Here is a 22203-nt window from a genome sequence, read left to right as displayed (position 1 = left end):
CCGGCATCTATTTTCAGCGTAATTTACGCATTTTTTATAAATTAATGTGATTCTTTCGGAAGAAGGAGACAAGAACCGGCAGCATGCACTAGGTGGCGCTGCATTAAACGCGAGTCTGGAATCGCGACGACGACGTAGCACTGAATCGGAACACAGTGATTTAGTCCGAAAAACAAAAGCAGCTCCACAGGCTCCGCCCACTGGGGGGGGGGGACTGTGTTTACATTCAACAGCCAATCACAAGCACAAGAGACAACCGCGAATCTGCGGAACCGGATTTGACGGACCGGATTTGTCACGTGACGTTGAAGTGCATAAGCCGACGTCGTGGACCGGACTTCGTGAAGACGCCGAGTCACAGTGACGAAGTCCTGGTCCGGACACGGACCTTAAAGCCATCTTTTCCTTATTGCCAATGTCGCGCGACGGTCGACCAAAGGTCGTTTACGTAGAAAATCCGATCGTTTGACGTCACCACGGCGATAAAGTGCTCGGTCAGCTGCTCTTCTCTGACACCTAGTGGCCGAACGAGTCCAGGGGGTTAGGACGAGCCGTCCTTATCGGAGTCCGGGGACGGCGGCCGCGACGTCTCAAAGAAGGAACCCGACGACTTCCTGGACTTGAGGAGTCGCAGCATCTCGGCTAACTGGCTCTCCAGCGCCTCCATGCGGCCGCTCAGGGACCTGACGTCCGCCCGCAGCTCCCGCTTCAGCTCCAGGACGGACGCCTGGACGCTCTGCTGCTCCGCCATCGCAGCGCGGAAGACGCCGGCCTTCTCGTCCGACTGGACCGGACTGCGGTCGTGCGGCGTGCGGGCGTCGCCGGCGTCGTCGTCCAAGCGGAGGTCGCTCTTGGTGATGCCGCTGTCGCACGAGTCGGTTTTCTTCAGCGACACCCCGTCGTGGGACTTGGTGCGGTCCGGCAGCGTCTCCATGGACTCGGCCTTGGAGACGCTGCTCCACGACTCCGCCTTCGCCACCGACTCCTTGAAGCGACCCCAGCCTTTCGCTTTTGCCGGTTCCGCCGATTTGCAGCCAACGGTGGCGGCGGCGGCGGCGAGGTTTCCGTTCTGAGCGGCCGGCGCGTGGAGCGTCGCTCGACTGGACGAGGACGCGGCGGACGCGGAGGACGACGACGCGGAGGACGACGACGCGGCGGCGGCGGCGGCTGGGCTCTCGGTCACCATGACGATGCTGGTGGACGCCAGGACCTCTGGACCTCGGGGCCGCTCCTCGCCGCCGCCCCCCTGCTCCACGTCGCCGCCCTCCTGGCCGTGCTCGGCGGCCATTCGAGCTTCCTTCTGCTGACGGAAACGCTGGAAGAGGCGTCGCACCGGGTGATCGGGGGGGAGGTTGAGAGGAGCCTCGTGTTTGCGCCTCAACATCTCCTCCTCCTCGCGCTTCACGTCGCTGATCTTACGGAAGACGATCTGCGAAAAAAAAACAGATTATTCTTAAAGGCTGAGCTGTGAGCGCCCCCTGCTGCCGAGAACCACGATCGCGTCTTTATCACTCACTCTCCCACAACAAAACCTCATAGAGAAAACCAGTGATTTTAGCTCACAGGGACACAGGAGCTGCTGGTCCTCTGCTGCCTCGTGTGGTCACTTTGAGTCACTGAGTTAAGTCTGAATTAAGCCGAATTTTACAGAATAGGACGTTTGAAGTTAGCGATGGAGGCAGCAGTGGATCAACAACTCCTGTGGACTCCTGTGTTGTTGTGATGTTAAAATCACTGGTTTTCTCTAAAGGGGTTTGGTGTGGGAGAGTGAGTGACTTTGGTGTGAGAGAGTGAGTGGTTTATAAACATATTTTGCGCACGTCACAAAAGTAGTAAACTAATAAAATCTACGTCAGTTTAAGTCTACGACATCTTAACGACACGCTCACATCTTTATCTCACTGTTAGACAGACTTTTTCAACAGGAAACTGAAGTTTGTAAACCACTCACTCTCCCACACCAAAGTCCATAGAGTAAACCAGTGATTTTAACATCACAGCACACAGGAGTTCACAGGAGTTGTTGATCCACTGCTGCCTCCATCACTAACTTACAATGACTGATTTTAGTGAATTCAGCTTTTAAAATATTGACTTTAGACTTAACTCAGTGACACAAAGTGACCACACGAGGCAGCAGAGGAGCAGCAGCTCCTGTGTCCCTGTGAGCTAAAATCACTGGTTTTCTCTATGGACTTTGGTGTGAGAGAGAAACATCACTCTTTCTGTGCTTGTGTCTAAGCAGCAGGGGGCGCTCACAGCACAGACGTGTCATTCACGTGTTCACTCTGCTGCTGCTGACACAGGAAGTGAAGGTCACACGTCAGCTGACCTCCGCTCTTTTCTCTGTGACGACGCTCCAGACCTGAGGGGGCGGAGCCTGTGGGCCTGAGTTAATGGATGGCTGATAACGTCTGTCAATCACAGAGCATCGATCCCTGAGGTTTATGAAAAGGCTCTGGTGGTTGAGTGAGGATGAGGAGGATCATGTGACTCACCCTCTTCCTCAGGTTGTACGTGAGCAGCAGGTTTCGGGCGAAGTGGTTTGCGAAGTTGCCGTAAAACTCCAGCACCTTCTGCAGAGCGTCACGTTTGATGATGTGAAGATCACAGTAGGTCAATGCTCTCACGTTAGCACATGACTGAGCAAGAGACATCTCTTTCCAGAAGACATCACCAAACACATCACCTTTACCTGCACACACACACACACAGAGAGAGACACACACACACACACAGAGAGAGACACACACACACACAGAGAGAGAGACACACACACACACAGAGAGAGACACACACACACACACACACAAACACACATGCACACACACAGAGCAAACAGCTGAGTCCTGGTAATGAAAAAAACACTTTTCCAACAGGAAACTGAAGTTTGTAAACCATTCACTCTCCCACACCAAAGTCACTCACTCTAAAATCACTGGTTTTCTCACTCTAACACACTCTAACACACCAAAGTCACTCACTCTCCCACACCAAAGTCACTCACTCTTACACACCAAAGTCACTCACTCTCTCACACCAAAGACACTCACTTTCCCACACCAAAGTCACTCACTCTCTCACACCAAAGTCACTCACTCTCTCACACCAAAGTCACTCACTCTCTCACACCAAAGTCACTCACTCTCTCACACCAAAGTCACTCACTCTCCCACACCAAAGTCACTCACTCTCCCACACCAAAGTCACTCACTCTCCCGCACCAAAGTCACTCACTCTCCCACACCAAAGTCACTCACTCTCTCACACCAAAGTCACTCACTCTCTCACACCAAAGTCACTCACTCTCTCACACCAAAGTCACTCACTCTCTCACACCAAAGTCACTCACTCTCTCACACCAAAGTCACTCACTTTCCCACACCAAAGTCACTCACTCTCCCACACCAAAGTCACTCACTCTCCCGCACCAAAGTCACTCACTCTCCCACACCAAAGTCACTCACTCTCCCACACCAAAGACACTCACTCTCTCACACCAAAGTCACTCACTCTCCCACACCAAAGTCACTCACTTTCCCACACCAAAGTCACTCACTCTCCCACACCAAAGTCACTCACTCTCCCACACCAAAGACACTCACTTTCCCACACCAAAGTCACTCACTCTCTCACACCAAAGTCACTCACTCTCTCACACCAAAGTCACTCACTCTCTCACACCAAAGTCACTCACTCTCCCACACCAAAGACACTCACTTTCCCACACCAAAGTCACTCACTCTCTCACACCAAAGTCACTCACTCTCTCACACCAAAGTCACTCACTCTCTCACACCAAAGTCACTCACTCTCTCACACCAAAGTCACTCACTCTCCCGCACCAAAGTCACTCACTCTCCCACACCAAAGTCACTCACTCTCCCACACCAAAGACACTCACTCTCTCACACCAAAGTCACTCACTCTCTCACACCAAAGTCACTCACTTTCCCACACCAAAGTCACTCACTCTCCCACACCAAAGTCACTCACTCTCCCACACCAAAGACACTCACTTTCCCACACCAAAGTCACTCACTCTCTCACACCAAAGTCACTCACTCTCTCACACCAAAGTCACTCACTCTCTCACACCAAAGTCACTCACTCTCCCACACCAAAGACACTCACTTTCCCACACCAAAGTCACTCACTCTCTCACACCAAAGTCACTCACTCTCTCACACCAAAGTCACTCACTCTCTCACACCAAAGTCACTCACTCTCTCACACCAAAGTCACTCACTCTCCCACACCAAAGACACTCACTTTCCCACACCAAAGTCACTCACTCTCTCACACCAAAGTCACTCACTCTCTCACACCAAAGTCACTCACTCTCTCACACCAAAGTCACTCACTCTCTCACACCAAAGTCACTCACTCTCCCACACCAAAGACACTCACTTTCCCACACCAAAGTCACTCACTCTCTCACACCAAAGTCACTCACTCTCTCACACCAAAGTCACTCACTCTCTCACACCAAAGTCACTCACTCTCTCACACCAAAGTCACTCACTCTCTCACACCAAAGTCACTCACTCTCTCACACCAAAGTCACTCACTCTCCCACACCAAAGTCACGTTCACGTTCACGTTCACGTTCTCGTTCCCGCGTGAACAGCATCACCTTGTCAGTGTCGATCCCTCTGGACATGGACCACGTGGACACGATGTAGTCCATGACTCGCTCGCTCAGACCTGTAGGGACTTGGTACAACTCCAGGAAGTCTCTGACGCTGTTTAGCATCTCGTGGTAGCGGTTTGTGTTAGCGTACATCTGCTGGAAGATGGTGGTCACGTTCCCGAAGATGGTGGCGTAGAGGAGAGCTGCAACAGAGGAGACGTCGTCATGACGACGGGGAAGAACATGACTCAGCGTTTCTCTGTCTCTGTGTCAGCGCTTTGGACCAGGTCATCAGATCAATGCTGATCCAGGTCTGAGTCAGGAGAACTGGACTCTGAGAGACCTTCACTAAGGTCACATCAGAGCAGAGGACCAGCACAGCTAATGCTAAAGAAATGACACCAGGACCAGAGCCAGGTCCAGAGCCAGGTACAGGTTCAGATACAGGACCAGGACCACAACCACAGCCAGGAACAGGACCAGAACCAGTACCACGACCAGAGAAATTACCAGAACCGGGAACAGAACCAGAGAAATGACCAGAATCTGGACCTGGACCTGAATCAGATACATTACCGGAACCAGGACTGTATCTGGGATCAGAACCGGGACCAGAACTAGAGACATTACCAGAACCGGGACCAGAACTAGAACCGGGACCAGAACCAGAACCAGATAAATTACCAGAACCTGGACCAGAACCAGAACCATATACATTACCGGTACCAGAACTGGTACCAGAACCGGAACCAGAACCGGGACGTGAAACGACCAGAACCTGGACCTGGACCTGAATCAGATGCATTACCGGAACCAGAACCGGATCTTGGACCAGTACCAGATAAATGACCAGAACCAGAACCAGAACCGGGAAAAAAAAAAAAAAACAGATAAATTTCCAGAACCAGAACCATATACTTTACTGGTACCAGAACCGGATCTAAGACCAGAACCGGGACCAGAACCGGGACCAGAACCGGGACCAGAACCGGGACAATAACCGGGACCAGAACCGGGACCAGAACCAGATAAATGACCAGAACCGGGACCAGAACCAGAACCAGAATCGGGAACAGAACCAACCAAAATCAGAACCAGAACCAGAACCGGATCTGGGACCAGAACCGGAACCAGAACCAGGACCAGAACCGGGACCAGAACCAGATAAATGACCAGAACCAGAACCAGAACCGGGAACAGAGAACAGAACCAGAGAAATTACCAGAACCTGGACCTGGACCTGGACCAGAACTAGACAAATTACTGGAACCAGAACTGGATCTGAGACAAGAACCAGGACAAGAACCAGGTCCAGGTCCAGGTCCAGCATGTTGTCCTAAAGTAAAGGGACTTACAGCCGATCATCATCATGGCCACAGCAAAGATCTTCTCTCCATCAGTGTTAGGGGAGATGTTTCCAAAGCCGATGCTGGTCAGACTGGTCATGGTGAAGTACAGTGAGGTGATGTAAACAGAGTCTTTACTGGGTCCGCCCTCCCAGCGACCCGAGCCCGTGGAGTTGAACCTGTACGGCGTCCCCACCGTCTCGCCCAGCAGGTACAGCCAGCTGTCGGTGCGGGCGGCGTTGGCGTCCTCGTCGATCACCTCGTAGTCGCCGATGCTGAACCAGATGCAGGCGAGCCAGTGAGCGGCAAGACCGAAGACACACACCAGCAGAACCAGGACCGCTGCTCCGTACTCTATGTAATGGTCCAGTTTCCTGGCAACACGACCCAAACGCAGCAGACGGACGACTTTGAGGGAACTGAAGAGGCTGCTGATGCCCTGAGGACAGAGGACATGAGGACATGAGGACATGAGGACATGAGGACATGAGGACATGAGGACATGAAGACATGAGGACATGAGGACAGAGGACATGAGGACATGAGGACATGAGGACATGAGGACAGAGGACATGAGGACATGAGGACAGAGGACATGAGGACAGAGGACATGAGGACAGAGGACATGAGGACATGAGGACATGAGGACAGAGGACATGAGGACATGAGGACAGAGGACAGAGGACATGAGGACATGAGGACAGAGGACATGAGGACATGAGGACATGAGGACATGAGGACAGAGGACATGAGGACATGAGGACAGAGGACATGAGGACATGAGGACATGAGGACAGAGGACATGAGGACATGAGGACAGAGGACATGAGGACATGAGGACAGAGGACATGAGGACATGAGGACATGAGGACATGAGGACATGAGGACAGAGGACATGAGGAGAGGAGGTGACTTTGGTGTGAGAGAGTGAGTGACTTTGGTGTGTGAGAGTGAGTGACTTTGGTGTGGGAGAGTGAGTGACTTTGGTGTGGGAGAGTGAGTGACTTTGGTGTGGGAGAGTGAGTGACTTTGGTGTGGGAGAGTGAATGACTTTGGTGTGGGAGAGTGAGTGACTTTGGTGTGGGAGAGTGAGTGACTTTGGTGTGAGAGAGTGAGTGACTTTGGTGCAGGAGAGTGAGTGACTTTGGTGCAGATGAGTGAGTGACTTTGGTGTGGGAGAGTGAGTGACTTTGGTGTGGGAGAGTGAGTGACTTTGGTGTGTGAGAGAGAGTGACGTTGGTGTGGGAGAGTGAGTGACTTTGGTGTGGGAGAGTGAGTGACTTTGGTGTGGGAGAGAGAGTGACTTTGGTGTGGGAGAGTGAGTGACTTTGGTGTGGGAGAGTGAGTGACTTTGGTGCGGCAGTGAAGGACTTTGGTGCGGGAGAGTGAGTGGACTTTGGTGCGGCAGAGTGAGTGACTGACCTCGTCCACGTTCTCAAAGGCGTTGATGACATCATAGGGCAGACACGACAGCAGGTCGATGACAAACCAGGTCTTGACGTAGTTCATACGGATCAGTTTAGGGTCAGATATAACTTCGCCCGCTGGACCCACGAAGGTCGTGTGGAAGTTGAGGACGATGTCGACGAGGAAGATGACGTCTACGATGCTGTCGACCACCAGCCACGTCACGTTGTTCTGCTTGGTCTTGAAGGAGACGTTGTAGGGCACCATGATGGCTGTGTAGAAGGTCAGGATGAGGATGACCCAGTCCCACGTGGTCTTGAAGAGGCAGTAGTGCAGGATGATGTGCGGCGGCGTCTTGGGTGTTTCCTGTTTGTACTGAGGCAGGATGTCCGAGCCCAGCTGGAGGACCTGAGACAGAAGAGAAGAAGAAGAAGAGCTTCAGGTGGACTTTGGTGTGGGAGAGTGGGTCGGAAAAAGTCGGAAAAGGAAAAATGTCCTCACCTCTGCGAGCCTGGAGTGTTTGTGGACGTTCTCCCCCTTGTGGACGGCAGGAGCGAGCTGCTGGAGGACGCCTCTGCTGCTCGTCAGCGCCCTCGTCAGGCGAGCAAATTTACCCCATCCTGAGGAAAACATCCACGCTAAGTTTTTACGTCATTTTTACGTCGTTTTCTATCAAGTTTTCACGTCGTTTTCTATCAAGTTTCCAGGTCATTTTCGCATCATTTTCTAACAAGTTTTTACATCATTTTCGCGTCATTTTCTGACAAGTTTTCACATAATTTTTACGTCGTTTTCTGTCAAGTTTTCACATCGTTTTCTATCAAGTTTTCACGTCGTTTTCACGTCATTTTCAATCCAGTTTTCACGTCAATTTTGCGTTGTTTTCTATCAGGTTTTCAAGTCGTTTTCTATCAAGTTTTTTTAAGTCGTTTTCTATCAAGTTTTCGAGTCATTTTAGTGTCGTTTTCTAACACGTTTTCACGTCGTATTCTAACACGTTTTTCACGTCGTTTTCTAACAAGTTTTCGCGTCGTTTTCTAACAAGTTTTCGCGTCATTTCTGAAATGGAAGAGTCGGGTTGCCCCGCCCACCTCTTGACGAGTCGTCCTCGATTGGCTGCTTGAAGGCGGTGATGTCACTGAAGGTGCAGAGGAACAGAACCACTTTGTCCTGCTCGTTCCTGATGGGAGCGATTTTCACGAAGAACCACACCGGCATCCCTGCAGACACACACACACACACACACAACGTCCCACAATGCACTGCGCGGTCTGTGGCGTTGTCACGACAACGGTGTTGACGCGGTACTCACGGTTCTTCTTGTACATGAGAATCTCAAAGGAGTTCATCTCGTAGCTCTGGAAGGTTTGACGGACCTTCTCGCTCGTGTCTTTGTCCGTCAGCTCGCCGTACATGAAGCTGTCACACACACACACACACAGTGGCTGAGTGCGTGTCATGCTGCATTCCCACCTGCAGGTGCTGCTCTTCTGCATGACCTCCGCTCAGTGATAACCCGACAGTTTGCAGAAGCCAGCAAGATTTCAAGATTTTACGTCGTTTTCTAACAAGTTTTCTAACAAGTTTTTACGTCATTTTCTAACAAGTTTTGAGGTCATTTTCACATTTTTTAACAAGTTTTCACGTCATTTTTAAACAAGTTTTCACATAGTTTTCTAACACGTTTTCTAACAAGTTTTCACATCATTTTCTAACAAGATTTCAAGTTGTTTTCTAACAAGTTTTCAAGTTGTTTTCTAACAAGTTTTCAAGTTGTTTTCTAACAAGTTTTCACGTCATTTTCCAACAAGTTTTCACGTTGTTTTCTAACAAGTTTTCACGTTGTTTTCTAACAAGTTTTCATGTCATTTTCTAACAAGTTTTCACATCATTTTATAACAAGTTTTCAAGTTGTTTTCTAACAAGTTTTCACGTTGTTTTCTAACAAATTTTAACGTAATTTTCACGTCGTTTTCTAACAAGTTTTTACGTCGTTTTCTAACAAGTTTTCACGTCATGACACACACACACACACACACACACACGAACACACAAACTCAGCCATTGTGTGTGTGCGTGTCATGCTGCATTCCCACCTGCAGGTGCTGCTCTTCTGCATGACCTCTGCTCGGTGATAACCCGACAGTTTGCAGAAGCCGTCGTTGCTGTAGACGATCGGCCAGTCCACGATCTGAGCGTTCCCCAGGACGAAGTTTGTGTCTGCGCACAGAGAACCAGACGTTATCGGGTCCGTCATGTGACCATGTGACCACACCATCACATGACCACATGACCACATGACCACATGACCACATGACCACATGACCACATGACCACATGACCACATGACCACGCCCACAGCAGCTTCAAACATCAGTGAGGTCACACAAACTCAGACTCAGAGTTTACATGAATAATAATTGTGTGGGTTTTAATCGTCGCTGAAGTTGTTACCATGGAGACCAGACGTGTGTGTGTGTGCGTGTGTGTGTGTGCGTGTGTGCGTGTGTGTGCGTGTGTGCGTGTGTGTGTGTGTGTGATGTAACCACAAGGTGAGTGTGTTTTTCATATTTCAGGCACAAACTCCTGCTCATTAAAATTCACTCAGGACAAACAGCTCCCGGCCAATCACAGCACACCACCTGTGTGTGTGTGTGTGTGTGTGTGTGTGTGTGTGTGTGTGTGTGTGTGTGTGTGTGTGTGTGTGTAACGTTGTTCCACTTCAGTAATCGGAAAAACTGGACCTGTTTAATCTGTGTTTAATGACTGAGGTTAACTCGTCCACAGAGAATCAACCTGGAGTTTCCATCATCAAACACCACTGAAGAAGAAGAAGAAGAAGAAGAAGAAGAAGAAGAAGAAAGAGAAGAAGAAGAAGAAGAATTCTCTGTGACGACGTCAACAAATCAACTCATTTCTCTCACGCATTTGTAACATTTTCTTCCTCTCACAGATTTTTTGTAACATTATAAAACGTCAAAGTCGTTTGTAACAAGTTTTCACGTCATTTTCTAACAAGTTTTCACGTCGTTTTCATTTCATTTTCTTACACGTTTCAAGTTGTTTTCAAACAAGTTTTCACATAATTTTCTAATAAGTTTTCACGTCATTTTCACGTCATTTTCTTACAAGTTTTCACGTCATTTTCTTACAAGTTTTCACTTCATTTTCTAACAAGTTTTCACTTCATTTTCTTACAAGTTTTCACGTTGTTTTCTAACAAGTTTTCACTTCATTTTCTTACAAGTTTTCACGTTGTTTTCTAACAAGTTTTCACTTCATTTTCTAACTCGTTTTCACGTCATTTTCTAATAAGAATTCACGCCATTTTCACGTTGTTTTCTAACAAGATTTCACGTCATTTTCACGTTGTTTTCTAACAAGATTTCACGTCATTTTCACGTTGTTTTCTAACAAGATTTCACGTTGTTTTCTAACAAGTTTTCACATCTTTTTCTAACAAGTTTTCGACAACATCAACAACAAAACACAGCAGCAGCTGCACACTACCAACATACAAACAACAACAACAACAACAACGACTATCAAAGTAAATATTTAAGACGGAAAAATGACACACAAGGTTTCACACAACAGCAGTGTGTGTGTGTGTGTGTGTGTGTGTGTGTGTGTGTGTGTGTGTGTGTGTGTGTGTGTGTGTGTGTGTGTGTGTGTGTGTGTGTGTGTGGGTGGGTGTGGTCAGTAGATGGGGGCGGGGTCACAGACACAAACACTGACTGGTCTGTACCTGTCTGTCTATGTGATAATGTCCAAACTGAAAAGGTGGAAAGAAAAGTGGTTAAAGGAGAAACAGGAAACAGGAAACTGTGACAACAGGAAGTTACACGGAGAGGAGGCTGGCCACGCCCCCCGACAGCTAACAGACCCTGACTTAGAGCCTGACCTTGTGACCTTGAAACTGGGTTAGAGCGGAGGTTTGTTTTGACCTGAGTACGATCCAGGCTTAGAACTGGTTTAGACGAGGGTTGGACCTGGATTAGACCCGAGTTAGACCAAGGGTTGAACCTGGGTTAGAACTTGGTATGACCCAAATATTAAACCTGAGTTACAACCGGGATTAAATCTGGGTTAGACCTGGGTTAGAATAAGGGTTAGAACCAGGTTTAGACCAGGGTTAGACCTGGGTTAGACCTGGGTTAGACCTGGGTTCGACTTGGGTTAGACTTGAGTTAGAATAAGGGTTAGAACCAGGGTTAGACCTGGGTTCGACTTGGGTTAGAACCAGGGTTAGACCTGGGTTAGACTTGGGTTAGACTTGAGTTAGAATAAGGGTTAGAACCAGGGTTAGAACCAGGGTTAGAACCAGGGTTAGAACCAGGTTAGACCTGGGTTCGACTTGCGTCAGAACCAGGGTTAAATCTTAGTTCAGTTTTAGACGTGGATTAAACATGGGTTAGACCTTTGTAAGACCAGGGTTAGACCTGGATTATACCTGGGTTAGAACGTACAGAAAATGTTTCTTTAATTTGGTCTAATTAAAGGACTAATTCACTCATTATTTCAGCTTCAGATTCAAAGAATCTGAAAAATGAAAACAGATTAAAAAATATTTTTTAAATAAACTAATTATTTGCTAAATTTTAAACAAATTGGATTAATTTATCTTGACTTGAACCCAGACCAAGGAGAAACCAGTGTGAACGGACCTGGACCTGATGAAGACCTGGACCTGGTCTGTCACAGCTGAACTGAACCAAACCGAGCTGAGACACACGCACACACCTGAGTGTAAACAGCCTCTGTGTGTGTGTGTGTGTGTGTGTGTGTGTGTGTGTGTGTGTGTGTGTGTGTGTGTGTGTGTGTGTGTGTGTGTGTGTGTGTGTGTGCGCGTGTGTGTGTGTGTGTGAACCGGACTGAACCGGTTCTTGGTTCTCTCACCGTTGGACCGGCGGACGATGTTCTCCAGGAACGTGTTCTGAGGAGCCACCAAACCCCGGCGTCCTCCCGCCATCCTGCGTCTGTCCGTCCTCCAGACTGAGGATGAGGAGGATGATGCTGATGCTGTTTTCCCGCCGCTGCTCACATCTCTGATGATGCACGAGCGCTCTCTCTCTCTCCCTCTCTCTCTCTCTCACACACACACACACACACACACACACACACACACACACACACACACACACACACACACACACACAGCTCGTGCTGCAGCCATCTGCCAATAGCGCTCCTGCAGAGAGAGGGAGGAGGTGCAGGTGCAGGATTATCATCCCAGAGTCAAAAAATCTCATATTTACCTTTTTGGAAAAAAATCACCCGCTGAAAGATTATTGAATACAATCCTGGACGAAGTCACGTGACGCTCCAGGAATCCTGCGTCGTTTATCGTGAATGTGACCCTGGTGGCTTTCCATATTTATCGTTTAAAAAATGCTGTTTTTTGTCGCGTTTACACCGTAACAAAGAATGTTAAATGCTAAATGTTAAAAAAAATAATTAAATCACCTGCTGAAAAGTTCGTTGAATACAAAGCTTCTGTTAGCATGCTAACGTATGCCTCGTCCATGTAGCCGTGTGTCTACGGAAAGCATAAAGGGTTGACATTTCGCTAGCTTATTTGTTAACCGTTAAAAACGCCACCAGACGTCACTCACTGTTAGCAAAGGCTAACGCACGCTGGCGTAAATGTGACCCTGGTGGCTATCCATATTTATCTTTTTAAAATATGTTTTGTCGCTTGGATGGAGAAAATGCTGTTTTTGTCGCGTTTACAACGCAACAAAGAATGATAAATGCTAAATGTAAAAAAAAACCTAAAAATGTAATCACCTGCTGAAAAGTTCGTTGAATACAAAGCTTTTGATTCGGTTAGCATGCTAACGTATGCCTCGTCCATGTAGACGTGTGTCTACAGAAAGCATAAAGGGTTGACATTTCGTTAGCTTAATTGTTTAAGCTAACGGTTAATTGTTTTTAACTGTTAAAAATGCCACCAGACGTCAATCACCGTTAGCAAACGCTAACGCACGCTGGCATAAATGTGACCCTGGTGGCTTTCCGTATTTAGCGTTAAAAAAAATGTCTTTCCTCGCTAATGTTTGGAGGGAGAAAATGCTGTTTTTGTCAAGTTTACAATCTACAATGTCAAATGCTAAAGTCGTGTTTTGTTTTTTTAAATAACCTGCTGAAAGTTTGTTGAATACAAATCTTTTGGTTCGGTTAGCATGCTAACGTATGCCTCTTCCATGTAGCCGTGTGTCTACAGAAAGCATAAGGGTTGACATTTCGCTAGCTTAATTGTTTACCGTTTAAAAACGCCACCAGACGTCACTCGCTGTTAGCAAACGCTAACAGTTTACACCACAACAAAGAATGTTAAATGCTAAAGTTGTGTTTTATCTCTTTTTTTTGCTGCTATGGACTTTGGTGTGGGAGAGTGAGTGGTTTACAAACGTCAGTTTCCTGTTGTTAAAGTCTGTCTAACAGTGAAATAAAGACGTCGTTGACTTAACTGTTTTCCTTGCGTCTTTGTGTCTCAGCAGCAGGGGGCGCTAACACCACAGTCAGCTCTCAGGACGTCTCCTCATCAAACCACATGTTTAAAAACAAAAAAAACAGAACTATCCCTTTATTTTCCGCCTTCACCGTCCACGAGTTCGGGCTCACATTGTAGTGCGGTGTCGCCCTCTGCTGGTGATAAACACTCAGTGCACCGAGACTCGCTGCAAAACAAGTAAACAAACCAAAAATAAATAAAGATTTGTCAGATTTAGATTCTCTTTTTGTTTCTATTCTCTTTGATTTCAGTGTTTTTCGCTGTTTAATCTGAGTTTTAAAGCGTTTTTCTCTTTATTTTTCACATAATATTATTGGAGTTGTTTTGTGGGCGGAGCGATCCGCCGCCTCAGGCTGGCGCCGCAGCGGTCGCCGCGCTGCCGCCTCAGTGGCGCGGAGGGATCCCTCCGCTGCGGCGGTTAGAGCCCGGCTGTTCGGCGGGGAAACGGCGCGTTAACGTGGGAACTGTGCGCTCGCGTGAACGTTAAGAGCGCCCGCGTTTTAAATGACACCGTTTTCTGCGACGTTTCGTACAGAAAAGGAAGAGGAAGAGGACACGGAGGAGGAGGAGGAGGGGGAGGAGGGGCCACAGCGCCACGCACGGAGCGGCGGCGAGTGAGCGAACTGCAGCAGGGAACACGAAGCTCCAGCCGAACGATTTTTTCTTTATTATTTTTCACCCGAACACGGCGAGCGACGCCCGGGCGTAAACGGCGCGGACATGCCGGGCATGATGGACCGAGGCTCCGAGTACCTGGGCAAGGGTCGGTCGAACGGAACCAAGAGTCCGTCGAACGCGTCCAACGGACACATTTCAGACGAGAGCGGCAGCGACGACGAGCACGGTGAGCGCGCGGAGCCTCGAGCAGCAGCAGCAGCAGCTCCGCGGAGCCTCGAACAGCACGGAACGGCTCGTGTTTTTCGTTTCTAATCCGATTAATAATCCGTGTTTGTTCATGTTTTCCCGCGTCTTTTTCCAGATGTGGGGATGCGGGTCGGTCCGGATTATCAGGCCACGATCCCCGAACTGGAGCCCGGTGAGTTCGTTAGTGTGTGTTTAATCTGGAGGGTAGCCTCGAACACACACACACACACACACACACACACACACACGATATTGACGATCGTTCACATGTATAATCGCGATATTATCGCCATTAAAAAAAAAAAAAAAAAAAGTGTTTCATATTCAAATTAAATCAAACGTATTTACATAAAGTTAGTAAAAAATAGTTTGTACAATAATAACTGTAAACGTTCAGTTTTTAATGATTAATAAAGTTTTAACTATGACTATTTTTTGCCGTTTAAAAACAATACAAATTGTGATTAATATATATATAATATAATATATATTTATTTATATATAATTATATAATTTTGTATAATTATTTTATTTTGAAGTCGTCAGGAAATGTTCACTTGTCGTCACTATGCGACTTTTAAAGGAATATTCCGTTATTTTTGCGTTATTGTGACTTTAGCCTCTTTAATGTCTGATTTTCACGTTGTTGTTGTTTATTTGTCTGTCTTTTGCCGTCGTTGTTGTTGTTGTCGTTCAGGTGCGACTAAGTACACGGACAAAGATGGCGGCGGGATGTTGGTCTGGTCGCCGTATCACAACATCACCGACTCCAAACGTAAGGCCACGCCCACTTTGTCTCCCGTGTGTTAAAAACACGTTAAAAACAAACTTCGGGGGATTTGACGTCGTTTGTTTGTTTGTTTGTTGTCGCAGTGGACGAGTACATCGCCATCGCCAAAGAGAAACACGGATACAACGTAGAGCAGGTGGGTTACGCCTCCCACTGAGACACGCCCACTCTGACACGCCTACTGAGACACGCCCACTCAGTCACGCCCACGTACACTGAGACACGCCCATGTACACTGAGACACGCCCATGTACACTGAGACACGCCCAAAACATCTGGGAACGTACGGGTAAATGTACGCGTGTGTTTGTCCAGGTGTTTTTTTAAAGTGGGCGTGTTTTTTTAAAGTGGGCGTGTTTGTAGTGAACGAGATTTGTTAGCGGCGTTATTGAAAAATCTTTGCAAAAACAAAGTTAAAAAAGCTAAGCTAATAAAAGTTAGCTTCATTTTTCTTGGTGAATCTAAAACGAGTTGCAAAATAAAATTTTGTCGTCTGGAAGACGGAAACTCTATCGTCATTTATCGGACGTAGTTTACAGTTTGTGTGTGTGTGTGTGTGTGTGTGTGTGTGTGTGTGTGTGTGTGTGCAGGCCCTCGGAATGCTCTTCTGGCACAAACACAACATCGAGAAGTCGCTCGCCGACCTCCCCAACTTCACGCCGTTCCCTGACGAGTGGACGGTGGAGGACAAGGTTCTGTTTGAGCAGGCGTTCAGTTTCCACGGGAAGAGTTTTCACCGCATCCAGCAGATGGTAAACGCCGCACAAACAACAACAACAACAACAACAACAATGGCAAATCATTTCTTAACAGCTAACGAAGCTAACGCTCTGCGTTTGTCGTGACTCCTTCAGTTACCGGACAAGTCCATTTCCAGTCTGGTGAAGTATTACTACTCCTGGAAGAAGACTCGCTCCAGGACCAGTCTGATGGACCGACAGGCTCGTAAACTGGCTAACAGAAGCAACCAGGACGACAGGTGAGCGCCTTTGAACTCACCTGTGCAACGGAAAAACAAACGAGCTAGCGCTGCGCGCAGCCGTGCAACAAATGGCCGACTTCCTGTTGAGCTGAGACCATAGTTACGATTGGCTTTTTTGTTCGTCTTGGTCTAAAACATCTTCCCACCAAGTTTTGGGAAATTCGGTGGAACTCAATTTTGTTTTGACCTCAGGGGGGCGCTGCTGTAGAGCCCTTGAGCAACACAACTCCGCCAATATCACAATCTCACCAGAGCTGACCTCCGTGCCAAGTTTCAGAAGTTTTTATGCACGTTAACACCCTCGAAAAAATTATCGCAAATACACAAAGTGTGATTATTATTATTATTATCTTTGGCGAACGTGGCGGCCATTTTGTGTGACGATGACCAAACTTTTGTCTCGTTGCCGCAGCGACGAGGAGATGGAGGAGGCTAACCCCATCGAGGCTAACGACAGCGACTACGACCCCAACAAGGAAGCAAAGAAAGAGGTACGTGTACGACGCAGCTTAGCAACGGTCGCCATGGCGATAAAGGTCAAAATGACCTCCGCTCCTCGGGTTTTGTTTATATATTTTTTTAATATTGCGATCTTTTACTTGATCACGATTGACCTTTTTTAGTCGTTATTCTTTCAAAATAAAACGTGTTTCTATGTTGTCTTTCATTTTAGTCGTTTTTCTTTCAAAATAAAACATGTTTTTATGTTTTTAGTTTTAGTCGTTATTTTTTCAAAATAAACATGTTTTTCATGTTATCTTTCGTTTTAGTTGTTGTTCTTTCAAAATAAAACATGTTTTATTTAATCTTTAATTTTAGACGTTATTCTTTCAAAATAAAACATGTTTTTATGTTATCTTTAATTTTGGACGTTATTCTTTCAAAATAAAACATGTTTTTATGTTATCTTTCATTTTAGTCCTTATTCTTTCAAAATAAAATCAACGTTTTTATATTAGCTTTCGTTTTAGCCATTGTTCTTTCAAAATAAAACATGTGTTTATGTTATTTTTAGTTTTAATTTCGTTAAATTTGTCGTAATTCTGAGAATGTTTTTTTTTACGTGTATCTTTTTGCGACTTCTCTTGCCGCTAACGTCGCTCACGTCAGCTAAAGTCCTGTTTCCTGTGTCACTTCCTGTTTCCTGTCTATAAACCTAAACCCCGTTCTTGTTTTTCAGATAACTGATCGCCGTCTGATCAAGGCTTTCAGTTTAAAAAATAAAATAATGGCCGGCTCAGGCCTCCGTACGTCACCGTTAACCCCGCCTCCTCCCCCCCAGAACCAGGTGGAGCCGGCGGCGCCGGGGTCAAAGGTGGCTCTGGGTCGACGGGAGCATCAGACCCTGCAGCACCGGCACCACCAGCGCTCGCGCTGCCGTCCGCCCAAAGGCATGTACCTGACGCAGGAGGACGTGGTGGCCGTGTCCTGCAGCGCCTCCGCCGCTAACACCCTCCTACGCCAGCTGGACATGGAGCTGGTGTCCCTCAAGAGACAGGTAGGGGGCGCCACGGCGGAAATAAAAGGCTTCTATGTTATCTTTCAAAATAAAGTGTTTTTATGTTATCTTTAGTTTTAGTCGTTATTCTTTCAAAATAAAACGTGTTTTTATGCTATCTTTAATTTTAGACGTTATTCTTTCAAAATAAAACGCATTTATGTTATCCACCTTAAATACACCCACATGGTCCACTTTAAATACACCCACGCAGTCCACCTTAAATACAATAACACACGGTCCAGTCCACCTTAAATACAATCACACAGTCCACCTTAAATACACTAACACTGTCCACCTTAAATACACTCACACGGTCCACCTTAAATTCATTCACGATGTCCACCTTAAATACACTCACGCGGTCCACCTAAAATACTCTCACACAGTCCACCTTAAATACTCTCACACGGTCCACCTTAAATACTCTCACACATTCCACTTTAAATATTCTCACACGATCCACTTTAAATACTCTTACACAATCCACCTTAAATACACTCACGCGGTCCGGTCCACCTTAAATACTCTTACACGATCCACCTTAAATACTCTTACACAATCCACCTTAAATACTCTCACACGGTCCACCTTAAATACTCTCACACGGTCCACCTTAAATACTCTCACACGGTCCGATCCACCTTAAATACACTCACACGATCCACCTTAAATACACTCACGCGGTCCGGTCCACCTTAAATAATCTCACATGGGTCCACCTTAAATACTCACACACGGTCCACCTTAAATACTCTCACACGGTCCTCCTTTAATAATCTTAAACAGTCCGATTCAGATGTTGACATTTACGAGGTCTCTTGAACGCATCTCGTTAGCTGTCAAACGTGACTCACGGTGTTTGTGGCGCCCCCTGCAGGTGCAGAACGCCAAACAGATGAACAGTGGCCTCAAACACCTGCTGGAGTCTGGGGTCGAGGAGCTGAAGCTGCCGGAGGTGAAAGAAAAAAACGTAAACATTAAGATTCTTCTTTACGTGAGAAAAATAACGTGACTAAATTTAACGTAAAATCGTTACAGAGTAACCAGAAGGTCAACGCTCGCTGGACCACGGACGAACAGCTGCTCGCCGTCCAAGGTGAGTTTGTTTGTTTGTTTGTTTGTTTGTTTGTTTGTTTGTTGTTGTGATTCAGTTTGAATCTGTTTAATTAGTTTGAAGTCGTTATTCTTTCAAAATAAAACGCTTTTGTTATCTTTAGTTTTAGTCGTTATTATTTCAAAATAAAATATTTTTTATGCTTTCTTTCATTTTAGTCGTTATTCTTTCAAAATAAAACATGTGTTTTTTGTTATCTTTAGTTTTAGTCGTTATTCTTTCAAAATAAAACCTGTTTTTATGTTACCTTAAGTTTTAGTCGTTCTTCATTCTTTCAAAATAAAACAGACATTTTTATGTTAGCTTTCGTTTTAGTTGTATTTGTTTCAAAATAAAACATGTTTTTAGTTTTAGTCGTCATTCTTTCAAAATAAAACGCTTTTGTTATCTTTAGTTTTAGTCGTCATTCTTTCAAAATAAAACGTGTTTCATGTTATTTTTTGTTTTAGTCGTTATTCTTTCAAAATAAAACGTGTTTTATGTTATCTTTCGTTTTAGTCGTTATTCTTTCAAAATAAAATAAACCTTTTTTTATGTTAGCTTTCGTTTTAGTTGTAATTGTTTCAAAATAAAACATGTTTTTAGTTTTAGTCGTCATTCTTTCAAAATAAAACGCTTTTGTTATCTTTCAGTTTTGTAAAAGTCACGTTTTAACCGATTATCTTGATATAAAAAGTCGTGGCGTTCCACAGGGTTCCGTCCTGGGCCTCCTCCCTTTTTTCTCAGATTTTGAAGCCGATTTTCTTCGTTAGCGTGAATCGTGAATTTAACGTCTATCGGCTCGATCGCGTCGTGACCCTTTTTTGTCTTTCGTACGTTCGTCTCCAGGCGTCAGGAAATACGGCAAAGACTTCCAGGCGATCGCCGACGTCATCGGCAACAAGACGGTCGGACAGGTCAAGAACTTCTTCGTCAACTACCGGCGCCGCTTCAACCTGGAGGAGGTGCTTCAGGAGTGGGAGGCGGAGCAAGGCACGCGGGCGCCCAACGGCGACGGCGCCACCTCTGGAGAGGAGGGGAAGAACAACTCGGCCACGCCGTCTGGGAAGAGCACGGACGAGGAAGACGACGAGGTGAGAAAAACGCCGCAATTTTAGACGTAGGTTTTTCAGATTAAAGGTTACATTTATGTAAATGTGGCTCCGCCCCCTTCTCTCCACAGGGTCAGGTGGCCTCCTCTGGTGCGTCTCCGGCCGCCTCCTCCTCCTCCTCTTCGGCCCAGACGCCGGTGACGCCTGGCTCCGCCTCCTCCCTCCACCAGCCGCCGCCCCTCCTGCGGCCGTCCCTGCCGGCCACGCCCTCCCTGCACCGTCAGCCCCCGCCCCTCCAGCAGCAGGCGCGCTTCCTGCAGCCCCGCCCCGCCCTGCAGCAGCCGCCGCCCCTGATCCGCCCCTCCAACCCGCTGCTGCCGCCGCGCCTCAACCCCCGCCCTCCGGCTCCCGCGACGCTCGGCGGGAACGCCGGCGGCTCTGGTCCTAGCTCCGCCCAGCAGTCCTCGGGCCTCCACCAATCAGAGGTGGCGGGGGCGTCGTCGTCGTCGTCCCTCCACTAACGGACGTGGAGTTTTCGCTCTTTTAAAAATCCCGATCTGATCGTTTACGTTTGTCCCACGGCGCCTGAAGGCGGCGCGTCGCGTTTGTAATCGTAGAACGAGCGGTGGCGTTCCACCAGGTTCCGTCCTGGGCCTCCTACCTTTTTCTCCGTGTCTTTGTCGCCACCCTCTGGACAAATGTTACATTGTAAACTCCCACTTTTACTTTTATTTTGTCGGGTGGACCATTTCCTGCGTTAATCTGTACGTTGTTTTGTTCAGTTTACGATTCATTTGTAACCATTGTTCTGTTCCTTTGATCGCAGCTGAAGCGCTAACGTGAATAACGTGAATAACGTTAACAACGTGAATAACGTTAACGTGAATGACGTTAACAATGTGATTAACGTTAACAACGTGAATAACGTTAACAACGTGAATAACGTGATTAACGCTCATAACGTTAATAGCATTAACAACGTGAATAACGTTAACTGTCCCTTTAATGTTCTCACAGTAGCTGTTTCTATCGTTTTATTTTGAAAGTTCAAAATCGTCTTCTCTCTGTTATTTATTCTCCTCTTTTTTTCCCGACTCGTCGTAGCCAGAGAAACTTCGTAAACGTAAATCGCGAACTGGAATCATCGTTTAAAAAAATCCCGATGTTTGCGCGAAGCTGCTGCGATTTTATTTTTATTTTTTTCTCTTAATGTCATTAAAAAAAAAAAAAAAAAAAAACTACATTAGCGTCACGTGACCGCGTCGTTGTGATGTGGCGCCGCGTTAACAACAGCGCCACCATGTGTGTAAATACTGAGCTACAAGGAAATAAACAATCTGTCAAATAAAGTTGTGAATTTAACAAAACACAAACATGAAGGTGTTTCTACTTTATTATTATTATTATTATTATTATTATTATTATTATGAAGTCAAATTATTGAGAATTTAGAAAAATATTTTTCCTCAATTTCACGTTGAAATAAATAGAAATTAACAGAATAAATGACATTTAAATTAAATTAAATTAAATTAAAACTCTGATTTGACCGAAATAAGTGATTTTTTAAAAACTGAAGTAAACAATTCAAGAGTTTGATAAAACATATAAAAGTAACTTTGATCAAATTGTTAATATTTAATTTTAATGATTTGAATAAATTTGTATGAAATCTGAAGTGAAATTTAATATATAATATATATTTATATATATATAATTTAGTTTGAGGTCAAGTGAAGGTGAGTTTAAAGGGAGAGTTCAGGTTTTTTATGAAGTGTGGTTGATTTAATTTAATTTAATTTAATTTAATTTAATTTAATTTAATTTAATTTAATTTAATTTAATTTAATTTAATTTGAAAATGAAGATTCTTGCGATGAATAAAAGTCACTTGAGTGAAAAGTGAAAGTAAACGGTGAAGAGGAAACAGAACAGGAAGTGAGTCGTCACCAACCTGCTGCTGCTGATCTGTCGTCTGAAGATAATCTGGATTAATCCCAACGCTGATCTGAGATAAT

At 46.1% G+C, this 22203-nt stretch overlaps 2 protein-coding genes across 2 annotated transcripts; one reads left to right on the top strand and one right to left on the bottom strand.

The window, feature by feature from the left end:
- Positions 1 to 541: 541 nt before the first annotated feature.
- On the bottom strand, positions 542 to 12358 carry LOC310940842 (voltage-gated delayed rectifier potassium channel KCNH1-like; the record flags this gene model as incomplete). Its single annotated transcript, XM_083905871.1, has 10 exons — positions 542 to 1429; positions 2499 to 2849; positions 4580 to 4836; positions 5989 to 6418; positions 7402 to 7794; positions 7888 to 8006; positions 8478 to 8606; positions 8699 to 8805; positions 9483 to 9606; positions 12286 to 12358. The coding sequence occupies 10 exons, from the start codon at positions 12356 to 12358 to the stop codon at positions 542 to 544; spliced, it is 2871 nt and encodes a 956-aa protein (XP_083761997.1).
- Positions 12359 to 14595: 2237 nt separating this feature from the next.
- On the top strand, positions 14596 to 21467 carry rcor3 (REST corepressor 3). The gene is made up of 12 exons (XM_083905880.1): positions 14596 to 14747; positions 14883 to 14939; positions 15465 to 15542; positions 15641 to 15693; positions 16148 to 16309; positions 16412 to 16536; positions 16952 to 17030; positions 17720 to 18037; positions 18918 to 18995; positions 19079 to 19136; positions 19983 to 20227; positions 20317 to 21467. The coding sequence occupies exons 1-12, from the start codon at positions 14624 to 14626 to the stop codon at positions 20704 to 20706; spliced, it is 1767 nt and encodes a 588-aa protein (XP_083762006.1). The 5' UTR covers positions 14596 to 14623; the 3' UTR covers positions 20707 to 21467.
- The last annotated feature ends 736 nt before the right edge of the window (positions 21468 to 22203 follow it).

The sequence above is a fragment of the Microchirus variegatus genome (assembly GCF_963457635.1).
Source record: "Microchirus variegatus genome assembly, chromosome: 19".
NCBI classification, from domain to species: domain Eukaryota; kingdom Metazoa; phylum Chordata; class Actinopteri; order Pleuronectiformes; family Soleidae; genus Microchirus; species Microchirus variegatus.
The sequence above is the reverse complement of the archived record's forward strand: the minus strand, read 5'-3'. Positions and strand labels throughout refer to the sequence as shown.